Here is a 21786-nt window from a genome sequence, read left to right as displayed (position 1 = left end):
AACCTGCGAGCTGAGCCTCGGTCAGCACAGCGGGGCGCAGGGGCAGCGGGCTGCGCGCCCGGCCGGGGCAGCGGGGCGCACAGCCCGGCAGCAGCCGCGGAACAGGCCGCAGCTCCTTCGGCACCCGGTACCGGGCCGCTCCCTCGCGCACGGCGGGCGCACGGCTCCGGCGCGCCCTGGCAACTCACGGCGAGCGGGGCAGCGCGTCCCCGGGCCCGGCGAGCGGGGACCCGCCGGAGCGCCCACAGCGCGGCCGCTGCCCGCCCGCCGCGGCGGAAACCGCGACCGGGGACCCGCCCTCTTCTTTCGCCCATAGGCCTCCCTGGCAGCCAATCAGCGCCTCGGCTGGCGCGCACTTCCGCCGCGCCTCGTCGCAGCCCCGCCCACCGCTTCACAGCCCCGCCTACCGCTTCACAGCCCCGCCCACCGCTTTACAGCCCCGCCCACGGCTTCACAGCCCCGCCCCCGGGCAGCTCCTTCCGCCTTCTCTCTGATTGGCTCCGGGCGGCTATTCCCCGCCTCCCGGGGCGAGACGGCGCGCTCCCATTGGCTGCCGGCGGCGCGGCGGGGTCGCGGCGTTTCCTAGCAGCGGGCGCGCCATGGCGCCGCGGCGCGGCTGGCCGCTGGGCTACGCGCTGCTGTGCGCGCAGCTGGCGCTGCTGCTGGGGAACCTGCTGCTGCTGCACGGCGCCCGCAACGGCTCCGAGCCCGACGGGCCCGGCCCGGCGCCGCCCGCCGCCCCCTGGGCCTACACCGACCCGCGGGCGCCGCTCGTCCTCTGCACGTACCTGTGAGCGCCGGGCCGGGCCGGGGCGGGGGCAGCGGCCGCCTCCCCCCGCTCACCGCCGCGTCCTTCCCGCAGCCCCGACGACTTCGTGGAGTGCGAGGAGCCGGTGGATCACGGCGGGAACGCCACGGCGCAGCAGGAGCTGGGCCACGGCTGCGTGAAGGTGAGGGGCGGGCGGGCCGGGCCTGCGGCGGCCCCCGGAGCCGCCGCCCGCGCTGAGCCGCCGTCCCGCCCGCAGTTCGGCGGCCAGGCCTACGGCGAGGTGGAGCACACGCGGGTGCAGTGCCGGGCGCTGGACGGCATCGAGTGCGCCGAGCCGCGGAGCTTCCTGCGGGGCAGCCGGCCCTGCGTCAAGTAGGCCCCGCTCCCGGCCCCGCTCCCGGCCCCGCTCCGGCCCCGCTCCCGGCCCCGCTCCCGGCCCCGCTCCGGCCCCGCTCCCTGCCCCGCTCCCGGCCCCGCTCCGGCCCCGCTCCCGGCCCCGCTCCCGGCCCCGCTCCCGGCCCCGCTCCGACCCCGCTCCCTGCCCCGCTCCCGGCCCCGCTCCGGGCCCGCTCCGGCCCTGCTCCGACCCCGCTCCCGGCCCTGCTCCGACCCCGCTCCCGGCCCCGCTCCGACCCCGCTCCCGGCCCCGCTCCCGGCCCCGCTCCGGCCCCGCTCCCGGCCCCGCTCCCGGCCCCGCTCCGGCCCCGCTCCCGGCCCCGCTCCCGGCCCCGCTCCGGCCCCGCTCCCGGCCCCGCTCCCGGCCCCGCTCCCGACCCCGCTCCCGGCCCCGCTCCCGGCCCCGCTCCCGGCCCCGCTCCGACCCCGCTCCCGGCCCCGCTCCCGGCCCCGCTCCGACCCCGCTCCCGGCCCCGCTCCCGGCCCCGCTCCGGGCCCGCTCCCGGCCCTGCTCCGACCCCGCTCCCGGCCCTGCTCCGACCCCGCTCCCGGCCCTGCTCCGACCCCGCTCCCGGCCCCGCTCCCGGCCCTGCTCCGACCCCGCTCCCGGCCCCGCTCCCGGCCCCGCGCCGCCCGGCCCTGGGGAGCGCGGCCCTGGGGAGCGCGGCCGGCGGGGGGCGCTGCGGGGCGGCGGCGGCTCCCCCGCACGGCCCCGCCTGACGCGGCCGCTTCCCTTGCAGGTACACGGGACACTATTTTATCACCACGCTGCTCTACTCCTTCTTCCTGGGCTGCTTCGGCGTGGATCGGTTCTGCCTGGGCCACACGGGCACGGCCGTGGGGAAGCTGCTGACCCTGGGAGGGCTGGGGATCTGGTGGTTTGTGGATCTCATCCTGCTCATCACCGGCGGGCTGATGCCCAGCGACGGCAGCAACTGGTGCACCGTGTACTGAGGGCGCGGTGACCGCGCAGCGGGGGCGTCTGTGGGGCCGGACGGGCTGCGGTCCCGCGGCGTTGGACGGACTCTGCCTCGCGCAAACACGGATTTACACAGCTTAACGCGCAGAGCAATTGTTCCTGTTGATGCCTCTGTACAAATCTTGGACACAAAATTGTTCAGTGTATATTTTGCTTGTTTAAAATAACCTGGATTCCTCTCCATGGGGTAACAGGTTAAGAAACCAGACCTTGCGAACACAGGTGCTCAAACGAATCTTAATAAAGTCTGGAAGGAGCCGATTGCAGTTATTTCAGTATGAGCAGACGCAGGCTGCCAGCACGGGGTTTGGCACTAGGCTTTGCAAACCTTTAAGTGTTTATAGAGACTGGGGAGGGGTCGGAGGTGCTGAGGGTCAATTCCCACCCGTCTGGTCGCCCCCCTGGCCCCAGCCCACGGCACAGGGCGCGGGTGGCACCGAAACGGGGAGCGTCAAGCGACCACGCACCCAAAAGAGGAACCCCCACCAGATGCAGCCCGAACACTTCCCGGGCTGAATAAAAACGGGAAAAGGAAGCTGCAGTAAGTCACAGCCAGAACAAGACACAACGTCCAGATATGCAAAAGTTGGGTCACATTTGATGTAAAATACAGCAAACTGACACTATCTGCTTGCACGCAGTTCTGCAAACCAACGACCCTCCGGCTGTTTGCATTTGGCACATTTCTGCCTGTGTTACTTCTGCCTCCACTGGACCTGCAGCGGGGTTCAATGTGGCCAGGAATTCTGCCTGTTCCAGTTCTGGTTTGTGGTTTATTGCAACACCTCCTCCTCTCCTGGGAACAGGGTTCGTAGCTCGTGTAGGTCCCGTGTGACGTGACTTTGGCAGCTGGCCGGGTCTCCGGGCGGTGCGAGGCTTCCTCGCCAAACCGCCGCGTTCTTCAGGCCAGCGGGACAGCGGCGCTGAAGCCCGTGGGGCCACGGAGCTCCGCGCCGAGCCAGAGAGAAGAAAACAATGATAATGTGCCCCATGTGCACAAGCCCCATCTGCCCGTGTCCCCGGTGCAGCAGCTGCCATTCCCCCGTGCACAGGGCTGTCACGGGCTGGGTGAAGGGACACGCGGGTATCAGCCCCATGGGTGTCCTGCTGCCCCGGTCAGAGCGGCACAGGCCGCCCCCCCACCCCCCCAAATTGTTAACCAAAGCACAGCGCAACCCACAGCCTGGAAAAGCAACCGCGATTTCCTTCTTTATTTAAAACCCTGGGAAAGCGGAGGTTCCATGTCCCACAGCCGCAGGCGGGGGTGGCAGGGGTGGCGGGGGTAACCGGCACCCCAGCACTAAGAGCACTTGGGCTCCACAGCCCGCGCTCGCAGGAACGGCTGGAACCGCTGGGTGCTCCATAGGAAAGAGCAAACCCTCACACCCCACTGCTGCGCAGGATCCCTCAGCTTCGCCCACAGCCCCGGCACCGCAGCCCCGGCACCGCAGCCCCGGCACACGCCGTGGTGTCCAAGGGAGCAGCTGCAGGGGCGCACGGGGAGGAGGGGGGCGCACTTGGCTTTAAAAGTCACTGCAGAGCTCCACGGGGTCCGGCTGCAGCCCCCGTCCCCCGCAGCAGCACCGCGTCCCGTGGCTCCGGCTCCCGCGGGACACGCGGCTCAGCCCCCGCGCTGCCCCGACGCGCGAGGGTGGGGACGAGAAACGGGAATGTTGCAACCGCGCGGGAGGCGCCGGGACTTTTCTCCTCCTGGATAATTAACCCTAATTGTGCAACGAGCTTCTGCTTTACCATCCCAGGCCCGAGGAACTTGGCAATGATGGAGCTCCACGGGTCTGAAGCCCCGCACAAAGCGAGCATCGTCCTCTGCAGCTGATGCTTCCCAGAAAGGAGGTCCGAGCACCATCACCAAATGCTGCGACTGTGATTGACAGGCTTACCAAACCATTAAATCATTCCTGAAACATCATGTTATGAGCCAAGCAGCAAGCCAGCCTAAAAAAAGGGATTCAAAACACTAGTGCAAATAAAGCAAAAAGGAGAAGAAAAAAGAACAGCATGATCTAGATTTCTACAATTAAATAACAAATATTAACACTTGCCCTGTACCGTTTGTATCAACTCCCACCCATTTTCATAGTTTCAGTGTTCTCCAGCATCTCCACACAACCCCCTTCGGACACGGCACAAAACTGACACGGCCCCGAGGGTCCTCCCGCCCCTGGGAGCCTCCGTCACCCCGGCTGCCCGCCCGGGATCGCCGCGGGAACAGCGACAGGCCCACTGGTGCCAGGATCGGCAAGAACCAACGAGCCCGCCAGTGCCGGGATCGGCAGTGGCCATGGGTGTGAAAAGAAAGTAATTAAAAGCCATCAGATTTGTTAATACATCACTAGTCAGGCAGTGTAAGGAGCTGGTTTCCCAGGGAAAAAGTCACCACAAGGGGAAGCTGCGGCGTGTCCCCGTGCGGCGGCGCACGCCGCTGCCCCCCGCGCTGCCCCCCGCGCTGCCCGGGCAGGGCTGAGCAGCAGGAGAAGGCAGAAAAGTGGTTTTCCAAGGACAAGAAAGGCCGCGCTCCCCTTCACCCCTCTGAGACCTCCTGCTTTTTGGGGGAAATGATGCGGCAATGGCAGCGCAGGCGCCCACAGGCCACCCTGTGCGAGGCACCTCCCGAAACACGGAGCCCCCGCGGCAGAGCCGGGTCGGGACCCGCTCCCGGGAGAGCCGGCGCCGGGACGCGGGTCCAGCCCGTCCTGTACCGCAGGGCAGACGGAGCAGCGCTGCAGGGAGGGGGCTCCTCACCCCGCCCGGACAACCGTATGAGTCTGGTCTGAGGCGCCGGGCGGGCACGAGGGCACCGGCCATCCCGAAACAGCCCCGCGCCCCGCGGGGGGCCCGCAGCGCACAGGAGCCGGGGAGCTGCTCAGCACCCGCTCAGACGTCGGAGGTCCGGATGCTTTCATCGTCCAGGTCGAAGGCGAACGGCTTCTCCTTGGGATGCTGGGGCTCCGACTTGTGCCGCAGGCGCTTTCCCGGCGCGGCGCCGGCGTCGTGCTCCGGGAAGGCCGACAGGAACACCGAGTCCCTCAGCGGCGCCGGCAGCTCCTCCGGCACCGGCGGCTTCGGCACCGGCGTCCAGGGCTGCCAGGAGGAGGTGGAGGGGGCTCTGCTCAGCGCTCGCCTCTCCTCCGGCTGCCTCGGCGGGGACGGGGCTGCGGACCCCCCGGCCCTGGCCAGGGAGCTGGATTTCATGAAGGACATCTCCTGCAAGGACAGACGCACAGTGAGCGCTGGGCTGTGGCGCAGCCTGGAAACAGGCTGACCGAGCGCTCACAGTCCACTAATAAATGTCTTGTACGTTGGCGCGCTCTTCATTTGGCACTGAACGCGAAGCAGAAGGGACGTGACCTACCCTGGGGCGGGTTCTCAGGGCCTGGACGGCGCCCGTGACCGCGCGAATCCAGCTGTGCATGTCCTCGGGGCTGTCCGCCTGCGAACACAGCGGCGTCAGACCGGCCCCGCTGCCCGTTCTGGGGGCGCTGCGGGGGCCAGGAGCACCGTGCACAGCGCCCCCACTGCTGCCCCCCCTCCCCGGATCGCCCTGTGCTGTTCTCTCCGCTTTCTGCTGCTCATGCAAAGAGCCGCTGTTATAAATAAGCCCAGGAGAAGTGAAAGCGCCCGTGGTTGCGCCGCGCTGCCCGTGCCCCATGCCCCGTGCCCCGTGCCCCATGCCCCATGCCCAGCAGCCGCTTGCAGGAGCTGCCAGAGCCGAACTCGCTGTCCAGCAAACTGAACCAGTCCCAGCTGCCTCACCTGGATGTAGAAGGTTCTGGAGCTCGTTATAATTTCAAAGAGGTTGTCCCGCATCAGGAGGTCACTAGGAACAGCAAGAAATAGACAGTTGCTACCCACAAACCAACATGGATGGAAAAATTCCATATTTACCCTCATCTCTAAGTGCTCCCCCAGCAGCCGGAGCTTCTCATGAGCTGCTCCAGCCCTGCACAACCCGGCTGAGAAACAGGGATGCCAGCGTTACCCCGACTTGACCAGGCACTCGTGGGTCTTGCAGACGTCCTTCAGGAGAATGGAACGCAGGGGCTCTTTGTCCTGCGGGGCCGAGAGGAGTCGGCGATGGGCTGGGCTGGTCCCCGGGGCTGCCGCGGAGCCCGCGCCGTGCACGGGATGACAGCAGCCCCGGGCAGGGGCCGGAGGGGCGGCAGGGGCTGCTCACCTGCTCGCACTTGTAGTAACTGATGGAAAACTCATCCAGAACAAAGAACCGGCGCTTCCAGCTCTTTCTCTGGAAAAGAGAGGAGGGAGATGCTCGGTGCTGGGCTCTGCTGCTCTCGCCACGGCCCCGCATCCAGAGCATCCCCGGGGCATCCCCGGAGCATCCCTGACCCCTGGGGCATACCCAGAGCATCCCCGGAGCATCCCTGGAGCATCCCTGACTCCTGGAGCATCCCCGGAGCATCCCCGACCCCCAGGGCATCCCCAGAGCATCCCCGGGGCATCCCTGGAGCATCCCCGGAGCATCCCCGGAGCATCCCCGGCCCCGGGGCAGCAGCAGCCCAGGGCCACCCACCGGCTGGGCCCCCGGGGCGCAGGGCCCCCGCACTCACCACGTTCCCCTGCTTCACGCAGTAGCCGCTCTTGAGCACGGGGGGCCCGGCGGGCGGCTTGGCGGCCGACGTGGGGATGTAGCTCTGCGAGCGCCGCAGCAGCGGGTGGGCGGCCACGTCGCTGCCCTCCCCGCCGTCCCCCCCATTCTGCAAGGGGAGCAGAGGGTTACGGGGGCCGGCAGAGCCGGGAGGGGAATTCCCCGCCAGCAGCGAGCCCCGGGCGCAGCGCCGCGCCGAGGGCCACCTGCAGCGCCTGGGCACCGGCAGGGCCATGAACCAGAGTCCAGAACCGACTTAGCTCATTGCACGCAGCTTTTCAGACTGCTGCCTTCGCACTACACGCCCTTTTGGTGCCCACGTGTTAAAAACAACGTTAAGAAATTGGAAAGGCTACAGAAAAGCAATTTGAGGGCTGAAGAAAAATCCCTCGCAGCAGGGGAGCTCAGGAACCTCATCTCCTGGTTCATCAGACACCGAGAGGTGACGCGGCTGCCCGCACACCTTCCTGGGGGTAACAGAGGCACAAGGGGCTCTTCCATCTGGCAGAACAGAGCCCACCCGCCGGGAGCTGGAGCCAGACAGCCCCGAGTGGAAAGCAGGGATGCTTCCGCACCGGAGCAGGCAACATACCACCGGAGTAAACCGCTCAGGAGAGCCACGAAGCCTCTGCTGCATGTCTTCACACCCAAATTCTCCCAAAAGAAACTGTGATGTTTGGGGTTCAGGTAGAAAATCCAGGGTTCCCCTGGCCCCAAGACCAGCGCCCGCTGCACGGGGGGCGCCCAGCACCCACCCGAGGGCTGGACCCCCGCAGCACCCGCCCTTTCCCCGGCAGCGCGGAGGGTGGCGGAGGTGGAACATCTGCACTTATCTCCTTCCTCATCCCTCCATCCCCCTCCTCCGGCCCGGCTGAGGTTTGAGCATCACCATGGCAGCCCCGGCGCGGTTAACCAGCGCCCTGCCCGCGCTGCCGCCTCCCTGCTCAGCCCCGGGAGGAGCTGCTCGCAGACCGGGGGACAGCCAGCCCACGCGGGTGCCGCTGCCACGGGGGGTCCAGCCAGCCCACGCGGGTGCCGCTGCCACGGGGGGTCCAGCCAGCCCATGCGGGTGCCGCTGCCACGGGGGGGTCCAGCCAGCCCACGCGGGTGCCGCTGCCACAGGGGTCCAGCCAGCCCACGCGGGTGCCGCTGCCACGGGGGTCCAGCCCAGCTCACCTGGTTGATGGAGATGGGCGTGTGCACCACCACCCCCCCGATGATCTCGGTTTTATAGGCCACCTGGGGCTTCCTCTCCTGGGCCTGGGGCAGCACGGGCGGCTTCGCGATCTCGGTGGCCGGGGGGACGCTGCCGCCCTTCGGCACCTACGAGAGGAAGGCGGGATGAGGAGCGTGACCCGGCCGGGCAGCCCTACGCCCGAACTGGGCACCAGCACCTCTGTCCTCCTGAACGCAGCCACGTCCCTTTAAAAAGCACCAAAGGAACAAGCCACCCCGGCTGCGGAGGGCGTGGGCCCCGCGCGGGTGTGCGGGCGATGCTGCGATGGGAGATGAGCTGCTGAGTAATTAAGCATCACCTCCCATGCATCTGCGACTCGCCTCTGCAGCCCAACGTGTTTGTGGGACACTTGCTCCTTTAATTGTCCCCGCTCTACTTACAGCGAGGCTTAATGAGCGTTTGCCTAACGAGCTGAGCTGCAGCCATCCCCACAGCGCCCCAGCCCAGCCTCCTGCTGCAGGACCGCGCGGGTCCCTTGTCACGGTGACCGCAGCACCGCGCAGCGCTGCCCGCGGCCTCACGCCGGGTGAGGAAACACAGGAACCGATGTGCCAAGAGCAGAGGAGAAGCCTCGGTGAGAAGCGGAAGCCCAACCTGGATCTCTGCGCCGGGAGCAACACCCAAACCGCTGCCCCATCCTTCCTGCCCGCGCGGGGAGCGGCGGCGCCGTGCAGCGCCGGGACGGTGCTCAGCGTGGTGCTCCCACGGCACGATGCTCAGGCCACGGTGAAGCCCCGATGAGAGCCCGAACGTCTCCCCGTGCCCGTCTGCGCCTCCACCCACCCAGCGCGGAGCATCCCCAGGAACCCCCGGCACGGAAACAGAACACGCAGCAGCTCCCGCCAGAGCCGCGGCAGAGCTCTGCACCCCGGCATGCGGCGGTCACCCGAGGTAACGGCCCACGGGACACCGAGACGGGCGGTAACGGGCTCTGGGCAAAATCCGTACTCAGTTTTGGAGGCGTTTTTTGTGGCCAATACCACCTGAACCCATAGAGAAGGTATAAGCCAGAGCCCGCGCAGCCAGCCTGCAGCTACAACAGGAAAATACAAGCCAGGTCTGGTCGTGTGGATGAGTTTCCCGCGGGAACAACACAACACTCCAGTGGCTTTGAACAAAAAAATAATCGAGGAACAAAGGTTGTTTGATGGGACCCAATCCCAGACCGTTTGCCATGATTCTTCCTTGTACTCAGTTTATGAACCAGGAACAACATGCATCAGCACATGAGCCGGTATAATGCTGTGCAGCCCAGCCCAGCTCCAAGCCCAGCATGCAGCTGGCGCTGCATGAGATGCACGCAGCACCTTCCCGCGTCCCGCGTCCCGCATCCTGCATCCCGCGTCCCCGCCGGCAGCCGAGCGGCGCGGGCTCCAACAGCTACCGGGTCAGCGACCATCAACCGATGGCTCTATGGACACGACAGCGAACGAGAGGACGTGGCAGACAAACCCCTCCAGACCCAGGCACTACCTGCCCGTGACGCCGTCCAGCGCCGGGCACCGGCTGAGCCTCCCCGCAGACCCGGCGTTCCGGAGGAACAAAAACTGAGTGAATAAATACTGAAGCACAGACGGATGCAGCGAAGAGTCGGTTACAGGTACCCCAGCCCGCAGGAGGGAAACGTCCCCAAGACCAGGTGCAAATGTGTCCCCAGAGCAGCTGGGCAGGGAGGGCGACACCGCACGAGCAAACAGCAGCAAACAAACCCGGAGCAGGAGAATCCCCGGGGATGGACGGGGGAACCTCTGCCTGAAGCCAGCGCCCTGCAGGGGTCACCGCGCAGCCCTGGCCCGGCAAAGGGACGCGGGGGAGCCGCGGTAGGACATTCACCGGGGAGCCCGTCACCGCAGGACACCCCAGCACCGGTGACGAGCAGAATGAACCCACCGTGATCTTACTGGCCCGGTTCAGCGCCTCCACCCAGTCCTGCAGGTCCTTCTGGTCGCTGGCTTGTAGGAAATAGCGCTGGGATAAGGCATTGATAACTGTCAAAGACGGGAACAAAGGGAAGAGTTAGGGAACCCCGTGCTTGGCATTATTAACGCTAATTAACCAATAAACCAACAGGACAGCACCCCTCGACTCCCAGTCGCAGCCCCCGTAGCGGGGTGTCCCCCAGCACAGCCCCGCCGGGGGCGCCCATCACTCACCAAAGCAGAATGGAGTTTTCGGCTTCTGTTTCGGGGTGGCGACGCTGACCTGCAGCAGAGCCAGTTCAAGGAAGCATTAAACACTGCAGCGCACGCAGCCCTTCCCCGTGCACCTCCTGCTCAGCGCCCAACCGCGCGTCACCGCGGGAGCCCGGGGACGACTCCGCCACCGCGGCACGGCCCTGGGCGCCGGCACATCTCGCCCCCGCCGCGCCCCAGCGCCGCAGAGCCAAGCGCCCAGAGCTGTCAAAGGCGTGGAACCGGAGTTTCTGCCGGACTAACACAGTCGCTCTTGTCAGCAATTAAGAAAATTGAGGCAGAATAGCAGTGGTTTCTCCCTAAAGAGCAGGAACCATTTATATAAGAATAGTACTCCCTGGGGCTCCAAGCGCAGCATTGGTGGAGCATTTATTCTAACAGGCTTCCCCCTTCAGAGCCCGTCTATAACGCTTTAAATATGTTTTCTCAAGCAAACCTCCATTTTTTTGGCATATTTACAGTTGGTAGTTAAAGCCCCTGGCATAACCTAATCCTGCAGTTTGTGACCAAGTGCTGTCCTGCAGCAACTTTCATTTAGACTAAAACATATATAATTTATAAGTCCGTCTCTTTCCGAAATGGAGAAGGCTCATCCTCCCAGCATTGCTTCATCTGCACTTAATTTATAAGTCATGACTCAGCAGGAACAGAGAGATCTGTCCGATTCCTCATCTGGCTCCGGGACGGAGCTGAGCCCGGCGCGGCTGTCCCGGCAGCAGCACCGGGACGTGGGGACAACGGGGAACACTCATTTCCCTCCACCCTTCCCTGCCTTACCTTGGAGATATAGGTCAGCTGCAGAGATCCGACAGCCCCCGCACCGATGGCCAGGTTCTGCAAAACATCCAATGAGTGCCGGGGAGGGGGCGGCAGAGCGAGCGGGGCTGCCGGTCCGTGCACTGGGCTCAGCAGCAAAGGCAGCAGCCGCTTCCGCCCCGTGCACCTGGTTCATCTCGCACCCCGCGCGCAGCTGGGACCGGCCACGCTGAGCTGCACCCGCGGCCGTCCCCACGGCCCCGCTCCCCACGGCCCCGCTCCCCACGGCCCCCGCTCCCCACGGCCCCCGCTCCCCACGGCCCCCGCTCCCCACGGCCCCAGGACGGGCCACAGTTCCACCTGCGCAGCCCCAGCCTGGAGCCGCCGCAGACCCCAGCCTGGAGCCACGGGCGCTTCCCCTTCCCCTTTTAACAGGACAAAGCAGAATCTGCTGCCGGATGCTCCTCAGGTGCCCCCCAGCCTGAGCAGCGCTCAAGCACCCTGGGGTTTCCAACAGGGTCTTCCTAGAGCTCAGCTTCGGCTCTTGCTCTTGTGAGCTCGAGCGCAAGCTCTGGGGCAGCTCCTGTAGACGTGAGGTACAGCAGATCCCGGCTCCAGCTCCCCCAGCCGCCCCGCTCCTGCCGTAAGTGCTTTTGCTGTGTGACACCACCTCTATGATAAGTATTTCTAGGACAGCCCCTTCTCTGACTTGTTGGCACCGTCTCTACGCTAAGACACCAGGGAGATGCAGCACTGCACACGGGCACAGCCCTTCTGTGCGCTCCTGGGGTGTGAGCTGCGCTGGGGCAGCCCTGGAAGCCACAGCAATCACGGGGAGGCGGTCGTGGCCACGGGACACCCCGAGAGACGAGCGATGCAGCAGAGAGCGTCCTCCGTGGGCACCGCGAGGAGGCGCCGGCCGGGCAGCCCGCGCAGCTCACCTGCGGGTTGTCCATGTACCACAGGAGGCAGTTGGCCGCCGTGTCCAGGATGAAATACCGCCGCAGAAACCTCCCGCACGTCTCATTTTCTTCGATGTCCAGGAACCCGCAGATACGGTTCTGTCGGTCCAAGTACGGCATGCCGGGCTCCTTCTCGCATCACCCTGCGGAGGAGGGACGGGGTGGGTGCTCTGCCCCCGGAGCTGCTCCTGCTCAGCAGCGCGGGGCAGCCCCGTGCCACGGCTCAGCGCCCCAACAGGACAGAACAGCCACAAAGGATTGGACCTGAGACACCGGGTCCCTGAGAACCGTGACCACAAATAATCCCGAAGCGGGCTGCGTGCTCCGAGAGCCCGAGCGCACTCCCAGGAAATGGGAAACAATCTGCAACTCCAGCAGAAACTCTGTGCAGCCAGGATGCCAAGTCAGCAGGGAAAACAATGACCCATCGCCGCAGGCCAGGCCGTGGCACCGGCTCTGCCGGGCACGGGCCCTCCCGGCGCTGCCCCAGCCGGGATGCGGGTACCAGGGATGCGGGCAGCGGGTACCCGGGACGCGGGTACCAGGGATGCGGGCAGCGGGTACCGGGGATGTGGGCAGCGGGTACCCGGGACGCGGGTACCGGGGATGTGGGCAGCGGGTACGCGGAATGCGGGCTGAGCCCGCCGCAGCCTGGCCGGCAGCACAGGGGACTCGCACAGGTGCCAGAAGTGGAGGCTGCACGCATGAGAGACCTCATGCAGAAAAGGAGGAAATACTATTTTTGAGCCGAAGAGCTGCCGTGGAGCGTGGCCCTGAGCGGCGAGGTTGTGCAAGAGCTGTGCTGCAGCTGCAAAGGTGGAGGTGGCAGAAAACAAGTCAACCTGTTGTCAGGATCTCAGAGTTCATCATCAGTGTCTCCGAGATGAGTATCAGGGCTTTTCTAAGAGGGAAACTGAACTTCTTCAGCAGAAGAGATTGTTTTAAGACAACACGTTTGCCCTGACGCAAGGTTACGTGGGCACTTCACATTTGAACGCTTTTTTGTGGGGTTATTTTTGCGGGTGGGAGGAAGCACACAGAGAGCAGATCCCCAAGTGCCTTCAAACCCTAACAAGGCGTTCAGAGCAGGCCTCATAAATCATCTCTTCCTCCCGCTGCTAATAGAAGTCCAGATATTTCTGGTCACGAGAGGGATGCGGCAGAGCCGAGGTGAGCGGCCGGCAGCGCAGGGACCGGCGCCCGGCCCCTCGGGGCTGCACACGGGACCCACGGTCATCTGCAGCTCCTTATGTCCCCTCGCCATCCCTAATTAATGTGGGCTCAGCTGAAAGCCCCATCACCCAAACAATTGACTACCCAGCTTCTTCCGAACCACAATATCCCACCACAAAGGACAACCCTTTTCTGGCTCAGATGGCAAGAGCAAGTAGACTACAGAAGAAGGCTCACAGAAAAAAAGAGTACCCGCTCGCCTGGGTCCCGAGATACAGCCAACAGCTTCCCAGGAGGGCGCAGCAGGTTCAGGGCACCTTCCGAACGGCACCCCAGCCCCTCCGCGGTCACCGCTGGCTCAACGGCCTCATGTGCCATCGCACAGCCAGACTTTCCAGGAAGCAGCCCCAGGCCCGGCGCTGTGCCGCACCGCCACGCTGCCCACGTCCCGCTGCCCACGTCCCGCTCCATCCCACTGCCCACGTCCTGCTCCGTCCCGCTGCCCACGTCCCGCTGCCCACGTCCCGCTGCCCACGTCCCGCTGCACAGCTGTAGCCCCAGGAGCACGACCCACAGAAACCCGCGGGAGAAAGAGCCAAGGCAACGGCAGACCCGCCATCCAGAGCATCACAGCACCACTGGCCAGAGGCACCTCTGCAGCTCCGTGGCCCATCGCACCTGCAGGCAGCGGCATCCTCCTCCTCCTCCTCCTCCTCTCTCTGTCTGAGCTGCCCCAGTGCCGGCTGGGCTGCAGAGCCACCACCCCGGTTTCAGGAGGGCTCTGAGCTGCGGCACCCGCAGCCCCGGCCGCGCAGGGCGATGGCTGCAAGCGCAGCGGTTGCAGCTCCACTTCCTTCTACCTGGCCTTGCAGAGGAGTTTCCAGAGCTGGCCCTGCCAACGTCTGTCGGCGGCTGACACGCGAGACAGACGGGGTAGGCAGCGCCACTAACTCCTGCTCACTCCAGACATTTGCCTTAATGAAATAATTAACCTGTTGAAAGGCAGGCTGGGAGCAGCGACGATACATTTCTTCATCTCACCATGGAAAAACAGCCAGAGGAACACGCTCTGAATAGCTGCAGATCCCACATCTTCCCCGCACGTTTGCCACCAACCCCACAGACCCGAAGCAGAGCTCAATGCGTGCAGCACCCCCGCGTCTCCCACAGGCTCCCCATCCCAAACCCGCAGCCCTCGCCACCCCAGCCCCTCCCCACACTGCAAGCACCGTGCACAAGAGATCACCCACGGCCAGCCCCGGCGGGGGCGCCGCTGCCCCCCGAGGACACACGGACACTTCCAGCTGCTGCCACAGCAGCTGCTGCTGCATCCCCGGCCCCACGGAGCAACCCACGCCGGGGCCGGACCCCCGGCCGCCCCCAGCCCAGCCCGGGGGGCACCGACCCCGCGGCCGGGGCAGACCCTTCTCGGGAGTCCTGCCGGGCAGCCCCGCGGCCGGGGCCGGGACACCGCGGGGTCCCCGCGAAGCGCCCGGCGGCTCCGCGCCCACTCGCGGCTCCGCGGACACGCGCGGCCCCGGCCCCGCACTCACCCCGCGCCGTCCCAGGGCTGCGCCCCCGCGCATGGCCGGCGCAGCGGGGCGGGAGGGCCGGCGCAGGGGGTGTGCCCCTGGCTCCGCCGCTGCTTCTTTCCGGGTTAATTACGTCTCCCATTAGCAAACCCGGCCCCGGATGTGAGTGCGGGGCGCCGGCTGCGGGGCGGGCCGGGGGGTGGTGGGTGTCGGCGCGTCCCCCCCGCGTTCCCCCCGCGCACCTGCCGCGGCACCGGCTCGGGCTTCGCCCCCGCTCCGAGAGCCCCGGCTCCGGCCCTTCCCGGCAAAGCCCCTGAGCCCCGCAGAAAACCGCTCAGTGAACCGCGTCCTCCGAACGGCTCCTGCCCAGACACCGGGACGTTTCGGCAAAGAGTTTCCCGGGTCCGTGGGGACAACTTGAGACCACCGGCCCCGGCCCAGCCCCTGCCTGGCGCCAGAGTCCCAGCCTCAGCGGTGCCTGTGCTGCGGACTCGCAAAACAGCAGGTGGATGCTCATGCACGAGGAGTTTCGGAGGGCGTGCGTGCTCCGGTGGTCCTGAGCCGCCGTCAGCCCTTGCGCTGGTGCAAACCGTGCGGGGCACTGTTAGTGCTTTACAAAACTTTACCCCACTGCCATGGGTTTGTTGTGGTGTGTAACATCAAACACAGCAGCATCTGGGCAAACAGGGGCGAGCAGATGAGAGCAGCGTGCGCCTGGGACTGTGAGCTGCCCCAGCTTCTGCGTCGGACTCAGGCCACCACCACCAGTTTGTTCAGGTTCCGGTTCTGTCAGCCCAGATATTCCTTTTTGCATTTTAAGGCAGGACTCTAGTTTTGAGAATCCAGTGCTATGCATTTGGAGATGAGTTTTTTTCCCAGAGCAATTGCACGCAGTAAAGCACCTGCTGTATGTACAGAGTGGTATTAAGCAAACATATTGCCTCAACCCCCAGCATTTCCTATGGCCTGGGTCATTTTTAGAACAAAGATTTCTCCCCCCCTCGTGTTGCAGAAGATTGCCCAAACGCTGCTACCAAAACCACGTGTGTTCGTTCCTGTGTGACTGTGCTGTGGGGCCGCGTCACCGCCCCGGGAGCAGACGAAACCGCAGTCTGTCACGGAGCGAGCGGCTCCTGCAGCCCGCGGCGGACGCGCCGCACGAGCAGGGACACCGGCTGTCACCGGGCGTTCCACGTGTGCTGCTGGGTGGCGCTGAGTGGACACCAGTGCCCGGTTTAGGTCGCGGCTCCCGCAGGAGCATCACACGGCAAAGCTGCTGCTCAGGGTCGGGGTGGGCTCGGGGAGCAGGAAACACTCGCTCCCCCCCGGGACAGCATGGGCTGCACCCTCGGGAAGTCCCCGCTTTCTCTCTGGAGCTGCATCTGCCCCAAAGCACTTTCTCCCAGTGCGGGTGAAACCGATGCTGGCGCTGCCGGCCCCACCGACGGCGCGCGGGGAGCTGTGCTCCCATGGACGCCAAGCGCTGCCCTCCCAGCGTTTTGCACAAGAGGTTATTTTTTTACAGAGATACCCTGTTGGACCCTGGCAGGGCTCTTCCCCATCTACCCTCATTCAAAGCACCGCATTAAGCGCCATTAAATAAATGCACCGTGCAGTCATGGCCGCTCTCCGCGCCGGCGGCAGTGACCGTAGCCACGTGTCGGAGGAGCTGCTGCCCTCCCGCTCTCAGCCCTCCGTGGATTCCCCGCGGGGGCCGCGCAGCCCTCCGCCCCGCCAGGCGCTGCGGCCCAGAACGTATCATCCAGTAATTACATCAGGAGAAAAGCAGCGAGGTCCTCCCTCCACATCGGCTGCTGCCAGCGCTCCTCGAGAGCCCTCGCTCTGAAACTGCAGCCGGCGCACCCCGGCGGCTCTGGCCTGGAAGCCCCTTTTGCTGTGCAGAGCAGGATTTTGGCATTGCCCCTCGTACCTTTTAAAGGAAGGATCATCCCCTAATGAAGCCGGTGGGTTACCCCTTGTGCTGCCCGCCTCCCACGCTCACAGACGGCCACAGACCCTCAAGCCCATCCTCACCCAGCAGCAAACTGATGGAACCAGAGTCTGAAAGCGCCAAGCGCTCGCTCTGGGGCTTTTGAAGCTGCTATAAGGGAACCAAAACCTGAAGCATGAAAAGCCACCAGTTATGGAAATGAAGGCCACAGCATCTGGGTTATACTTAGACTGACAAGAAAAAAGAAGCAAACAAACAAAGAGAAAACAAAGAGGTTAGAGAAGCAGCTTTGCTGCCTGGCAGTGGGGCCGGCGGCTCCGTGGGGTGAGGACAGGGCCGTGGCCCCGTGGCCAGCAGGCTCTGGCCGTCTCGCTGGTGATGCCACCAGCCCGCGGCAGCTTTGCCCACGTAAACACGCTTGTGCCCGTGCTGAGTGGGCTCAGCGCCACCCAGGCAGGGAGCGCAGACAGAGCGACAGGCGGGTGCGCACTGGCCCTGCCCTGCCTGCCCTGTGTGTCCTGCTCCTCGTCCCTGCCAGCCCTGTGTGTCCTGCTCCTTGTCCCTGCCAGCCTGTGTGTCCTGCTCCTCGTCCCTGTCAGCCTGTCTGTCCTGCTCCTCGTCCCTGCCAGCCTGTGTGTCCTGCTCCTCGTCCCTGCCAGCCTGTGTGTCCTGCTCCTCGTCCCTGCCTGCCCTGTGTGTCCTGCTCTTTGTCCCTGTCAGCCTCTGTGTCCTGCTCCTTGTCCCTGTCAGCCTGTCTGTCCTGCTCCTTGTCCCCGCCAGCCCTGTGTGTCCTGCTTCTCATCCCTGCAAGCCCTGCCCCGTGTGTCCTGCTCCTGGTCCCCGCCAGCCCTGTGTGTCCTGCTCCTGGTCCCCGCCAGCCCTATGTGTCCTGCTCCTGGTCCCCGCCAGCCCTGTGTGTCCTGCTCCTGGTCCCCTCCTGCCTTGCGGAGACTCAACTGTTCCAGAGTATTTTTATACCAGGGCAGCTCTCGCAGCCCTCGTGACTCGCGCCGGGGTCTGAAGCAGCTCTGTTTTCTGTGGGCACGGTCACACGGCAGCTGGTCACACTGCCGCTCTTCCTTTATTCGCAGAGCCTTTCAGTTCTCCTCCTAGATTTCTCAGTCTATTTTGCTGCTGCAGCGTGCCCGGGTGCGTCAGCCCCCGAGCCCCCCGAGACACCCGTCAGCAGATGCAGGGGCAGGAGGGCACATCTCTACCCCAGGGCCTTTGGAGGTGCCACCAGTGTCCCCCACAGGAAAACATCCTTCGTGTACCCAGCGGAAGGAGCAGGACCCACAGCAGACACAGAATGATCTGCTTTTGGGACGTCTGCTCTCTGGTGGTAGCAGCCAAGCGTCCCTCATTGGGTGGCATCAGCCCCATGAGATCCAGGTCTCGAGGACTTGTCACCCTGCAGCGCTCAGAGCGGTCCCTGTTTCAGTATGATCCTGCAGCAGAGAGTTCCACGGCTGAATCTAAGTGTGCCGGATTATTTCTTCTCTTCTGTTCCAGCTCTGTTCAGTTTCAGTACCTGTTCCCTTTCTTCTTGCATTATGACTATGGGAAACTCCTGACATTGCTTTGCTGGAGGAGCCGCAGGGGCTTGCCCTGCATTATGTGTCTTGCAGTCGGATTCCCACTCCTCTCCTCCTCCATCGTTCCCTTTCCTTTCCTGCTCACTCCTTAGGCTGCAAACCCTGAGTCGGGTCCCTGTGCCTGCCCCGGGGGGCTCTGGCTGCAGGACTCCCTGCAGAGGCCAGGGGGTCCCATGGATGGTTTCCTCCCACCGAGCAGTGCGGAGAGCTGCACCGAGCAGGCTTGGCCACTGTTTCACACCAAGTACATTTATAGTCCATCCAGGCCCGTGTCTTTGCAGCCACAGGAGGAGAGAAACCCCTCAAACGGGCCCAGAGCAGCCCAAAAGCACCGCAGTGGGGGGTGTGCTGGCAGAGGGCTGTGCTGGGGCGGGGAGCACTGGGCAGCTGCGTCGCCTCGGCTGGGGCTGCTCTGCAGAGGTGACGGTTTTCCCGTGAACAAGAAGCACCGGCCGGGAACACGGTTTTCAACTGCAGCGTTTATTTGCCTGGTGGCGACTTCGCTTTGAGCGTCCCTAGGCTACGGCAGCAAGCAGCTACGTGGGGCTGCCCCCCGGCCCCCGCTGAGCTCAGAGCCAGCGCAGCAGCAGCCCCCCCGCCAGCGCGGCCGCCAGCAGGCCGGGGGGGCGCAGCGCCAGGGCCCCCCCGCCGCTCCGGGCGCCCCGCGCCGGCCCGTTGCAGTCGTCGCTGAAGCAGCATTGCAGGGTGGCCCCCCCGGAGCCCCTGCGCCGGGCTTGGTCGCAGAAGGACTTGTAGGAGCAGGACTTAATGATGCTGTCTGCAAGGAAAGGCACACGAGGACTGAAAACAAGCGGCTCATCCCTGCTGCTCAGGGACGCGGGGAATCCAGCTCCTGGGCCCCCCCGGTCCCCTCCAGCCCCCCAGTGTCCCCAGCACCCCCAGCCGAGGGACTCACTGGGCGCGGTGATGGTGGAGCAGGCGTCGGCGTACTGGGGGCAGCTGTGGGAGCCCTGCTTGTTGCAGTCGTTCTCGTTGGACGCGACACATTTGTGGCATCTCAGCGCTTTACCTGCGAGGAGGAGGAGGAGGAGGAGGAGGAAGAGGAGGAGGAGAAGGAGGAAGAGGAGTGGGAGCAGCGGCGAGACCCCGTCCCGCAGCTCCGCGAGGCGTTTGCAGCCCATGGGTCGCCACAGCTCCTGGGACCCCTGGCGGGGGGACAGGGACCACAGACAGTGGCCAGAGCCCAGCTGAGCAAACAGAAGTGTTATCATCATTTTATGACAGTAAGAGACTGTAAATAACAGCACCGTTTTAAATATCTGCAGGCAAAGCACCTCCCCAAGAAAACCCAAACCTGGAGATCCCACTCCCGCCTGAAACTGTGAATACCGGACTTGGATGGTGACGGTTAAATGACCACTGATGCTGGTGAACCTGCTCGGCTGGCTGAGCAGAGCCCTCTCCCGGCCAGCTCCCGCTGCAGGGGATCTTGCAAGAGGCCGGGGCTCCGTCTTCAGCTCATGGAAAAGGAGAGAGCCAATATCTTTGGGGAAACTGGGACATCATGGGGCCAAATGCCAGTAAACACCAGTCATTAGCCTGCGCTGATCCCAGCATCCACAGCGGGATCGCTGTCTTCTGCTTCTCCTTTGCAGCACGGTACAACCTTTAATTTACCATCAGCTGAAAACAGCCCACAGTTCATCTCCTCCTGCTGCAAAGCTCCTGAAACCGTCCCAACATCGCCACACGTTGTGGCACCGCTCTGAGCGGCACGACCCCCTCTGGCGCTCCGCAATTCTGCCTTCGAGGAGCCCGCGTTTAGGTGGGAAGCACCACTCTAGCGGTGGGGAGCTGCGTCCCTTCGGCTCTGTCAGAGGAGGGACCGGGACGCCCTGCGGTCCCGCTGGGGACCTGTGCTGAGTGCGAGCGGCAGAGGGGACGGCGAGGGGCTGGGTGCTGCTCTGGGTGTTGCTCTGGGTGCTCCGGGGAGGAGAAAGCCGCCACCCCCCTGAAATGCGGTACTGCAGGGATGGGAGCAGGATCTGGCAGGGGCACTGTGGGCACACACAGCCTGTGCACAGGGGACAGGGATGGGGAGAGGGATGGGGACAACCAGCGAGCACAAGAGCAACTACAGCGATTAAACGCCGCCCAGCAGTGCCTGGAGCTACGGGACACTTACTGTCTCCGGCCAGGGATGTGACGATGGCCAGGGCCAGGAGGGTCTTCAGGGCGGACATTGCCAGCAGTGTGCAGCACGCGGTGCGTAACCTCTCTTTTGTCTTAAGGTCTTACAGGTAATCTGCTTGGGCGATTGGTCGCTGGGCTGGGGATAACGCTGCACCCCGGCTAATGCCATCTTAGCTAGGGAGGACGGGACACGGGTGCCCAAGGGCAGGGGCCGGTGTGGGGCCGGGGAGCGGACAGAGCCAGTGCCGGACGGACCTGCCCGTGCACAGGGTGGGCTCTGCTCCGCGTCCCAGCGCTGCCTGCCTGGGGAACCTCTCCATCTCCGGCAGGGAACCTGGCCGTGGCTTCCAAAGACCTCGAGCAAGTGGGTCTGCTCCAGCCAGAGAACAACACCTTTCTTGTTTGCAGCAGCCAGGTTGGGGAAAAGCCCTCCAAAGGCTGCAGCCTTCCAAAGAGAAGAGCAAGAGAGCGACTGCAGCCCCGCCTGGGGCTGGAGCTGCGGCCCCATCCCGCAGAGGATTTGCCCAGGAGCGCTGTCAGGGTCAGGCGCGGGATTAAGCCGAGTCCCAGTGGCCAGCGTGCCCAGCTGAGCTCAGCCGCTGCGCCGCGGTCCAGCAGCACCCGCCAGCTGCAGCACCGGGTCTCACAGTTAACGAACGCAGACCAGGAACAGTCGATAGCCACGCTTGTCTGAAACCAACCGCATCACCACGCACACGTGTAAAACCGCAGTGGAACGGGGCCCCTCCTGCAAGACAAACTTCTCCAATATCTCCTCACCGACCGTACAAACACCATGAGCACTTTGAAGAGTGGTAAACACAACTTTTATTCAGGCAATGAAACATGGAAAAAATATATTAGTAATCATTATAATAATCTCATTTGTGTGAGTATAACTCTTACAAATATTTACCTGACATATAAAAGGGAAATTATTGTACATATAAAACTGATGGTGAGGGCAGTTACGTACATGGTACAAAGCGATGGGGTAGTAGTCACTGCAGAGAGCTCCTGCTCGGGGCGGGGGGCGCGGGGAGCGATTTGCAGTCAGGGTGGTCACTCGTTGGCACTTCGTTGTGGACACAGACCTGCTGGCAGACGCACACTCGCACACAGCAACACCGGCAGCTCACGGCAGCCCCCGCGCTGCCCGAAAGGGACGTTTAGATTGTGCTGCAGGAAAATGACACCAAACACAAGCAGGCTGTGACCGCGACACACACGCACCCACAGCTTCCCTGCGCTGGTGACACAGCTGGGCTGGCAGCGGGGCCACACCGGGTACCGGTGTCTTTACTGGACGTGTGGGGGCTGCTGTGCACCCCGCGCTGCCATCGGCATCCCCGGCGTTGGACCTGCAGCCTCACTGCGCCAGAGCTCCAGGGCTGCTGTGGTGTGAGATGCACCAGTCCTGCCCGCTCACAGTTACACACACACCTTCTATTATATATAACTATAAC

The 21786-nt window shown here is 64.5% G+C and overlaps 2 protein-coding genes across 3 annotated transcripts; one reads left to right on the top strand and one right to left on the bottom strand.

Annotated features, from left to right (window-relative positions):
• The first annotated feature begins 578 nt into the window (after nucleotides 1-578).
• On the top strand, nucleotides 579-2392 carry TM2D2 (TM2 domain containing 2). 2 transcript variants are annotated; one of them, XM_080360398.1, is made up of 4 exons: nucleotides 579-790; nucleotides 863-950; nucleotides 1026-1141; nucleotides 1906-2392. In XM_080360398.1, exons 1-4 carry the CDS (start codon nucleotides 600-602, stop codon nucleotides 2117-2119), a joined length of 609 nt encoding a protein of 202 aa, XP_080216524.1. In that variant the 5' UTR covers nucleotides 579-599; the 3' UTR covers nucleotides 2120-2392. The 2 variants fall into 2 exon arrangements, with proteins under 2 accessions (XP_080216524.1, XP_080216523.1); XM_080360397.1 differs by having other exon boundaries at nucleotides 863-1141.
• Nucleotides 2393-4881: 2489 nt separating this feature from the next.
• PLEKHA2 (pleckstrin homology domain containing A2) lies at nucleotides 4882-12035 on the bottom strand (the record flags this gene model as incomplete). Its single annotated transcript, XM_080360404.1, has 11 exons — nucleotides 4882-5369; nucleotides 5518-5595; nucleotides 5919-5982; nucleotides 6145-6215; nucleotides 6340-6408; nucleotides 6731-6877; nucleotides 7945-8091; nucleotides 9896-9993; nucleotides 10159-10207; nucleotides 10975-11031; nucleotides 11895-12035. 11 exons carry the CDS (start codon nucleotides 12033-12035, stop codon nucleotides 5040-5042), a joined length of 1251 nt encoding a protein of 416 aa, XP_080216530.1. The 3' UTR covers nucleotides 4882-5039.
• Between the last annotated feature and the right edge of the window lie 9751 nt (nucleotides 12036-21786).

The sequence above is a fragment of the Nesoenas mayeri genome (genome assembly GCF_963082525.1).
Source record: "Nesoenas mayeri genome assembly, chromosome: 27".
NCBI lineage: Eukaryota > Metazoa > Chordata > Aves > Columbiformes > Columbidae > Nesoenas > Nesoenas mayeri.
This window is presented reverse-complemented; position numbering and strand designations above follow the sequence as displayed.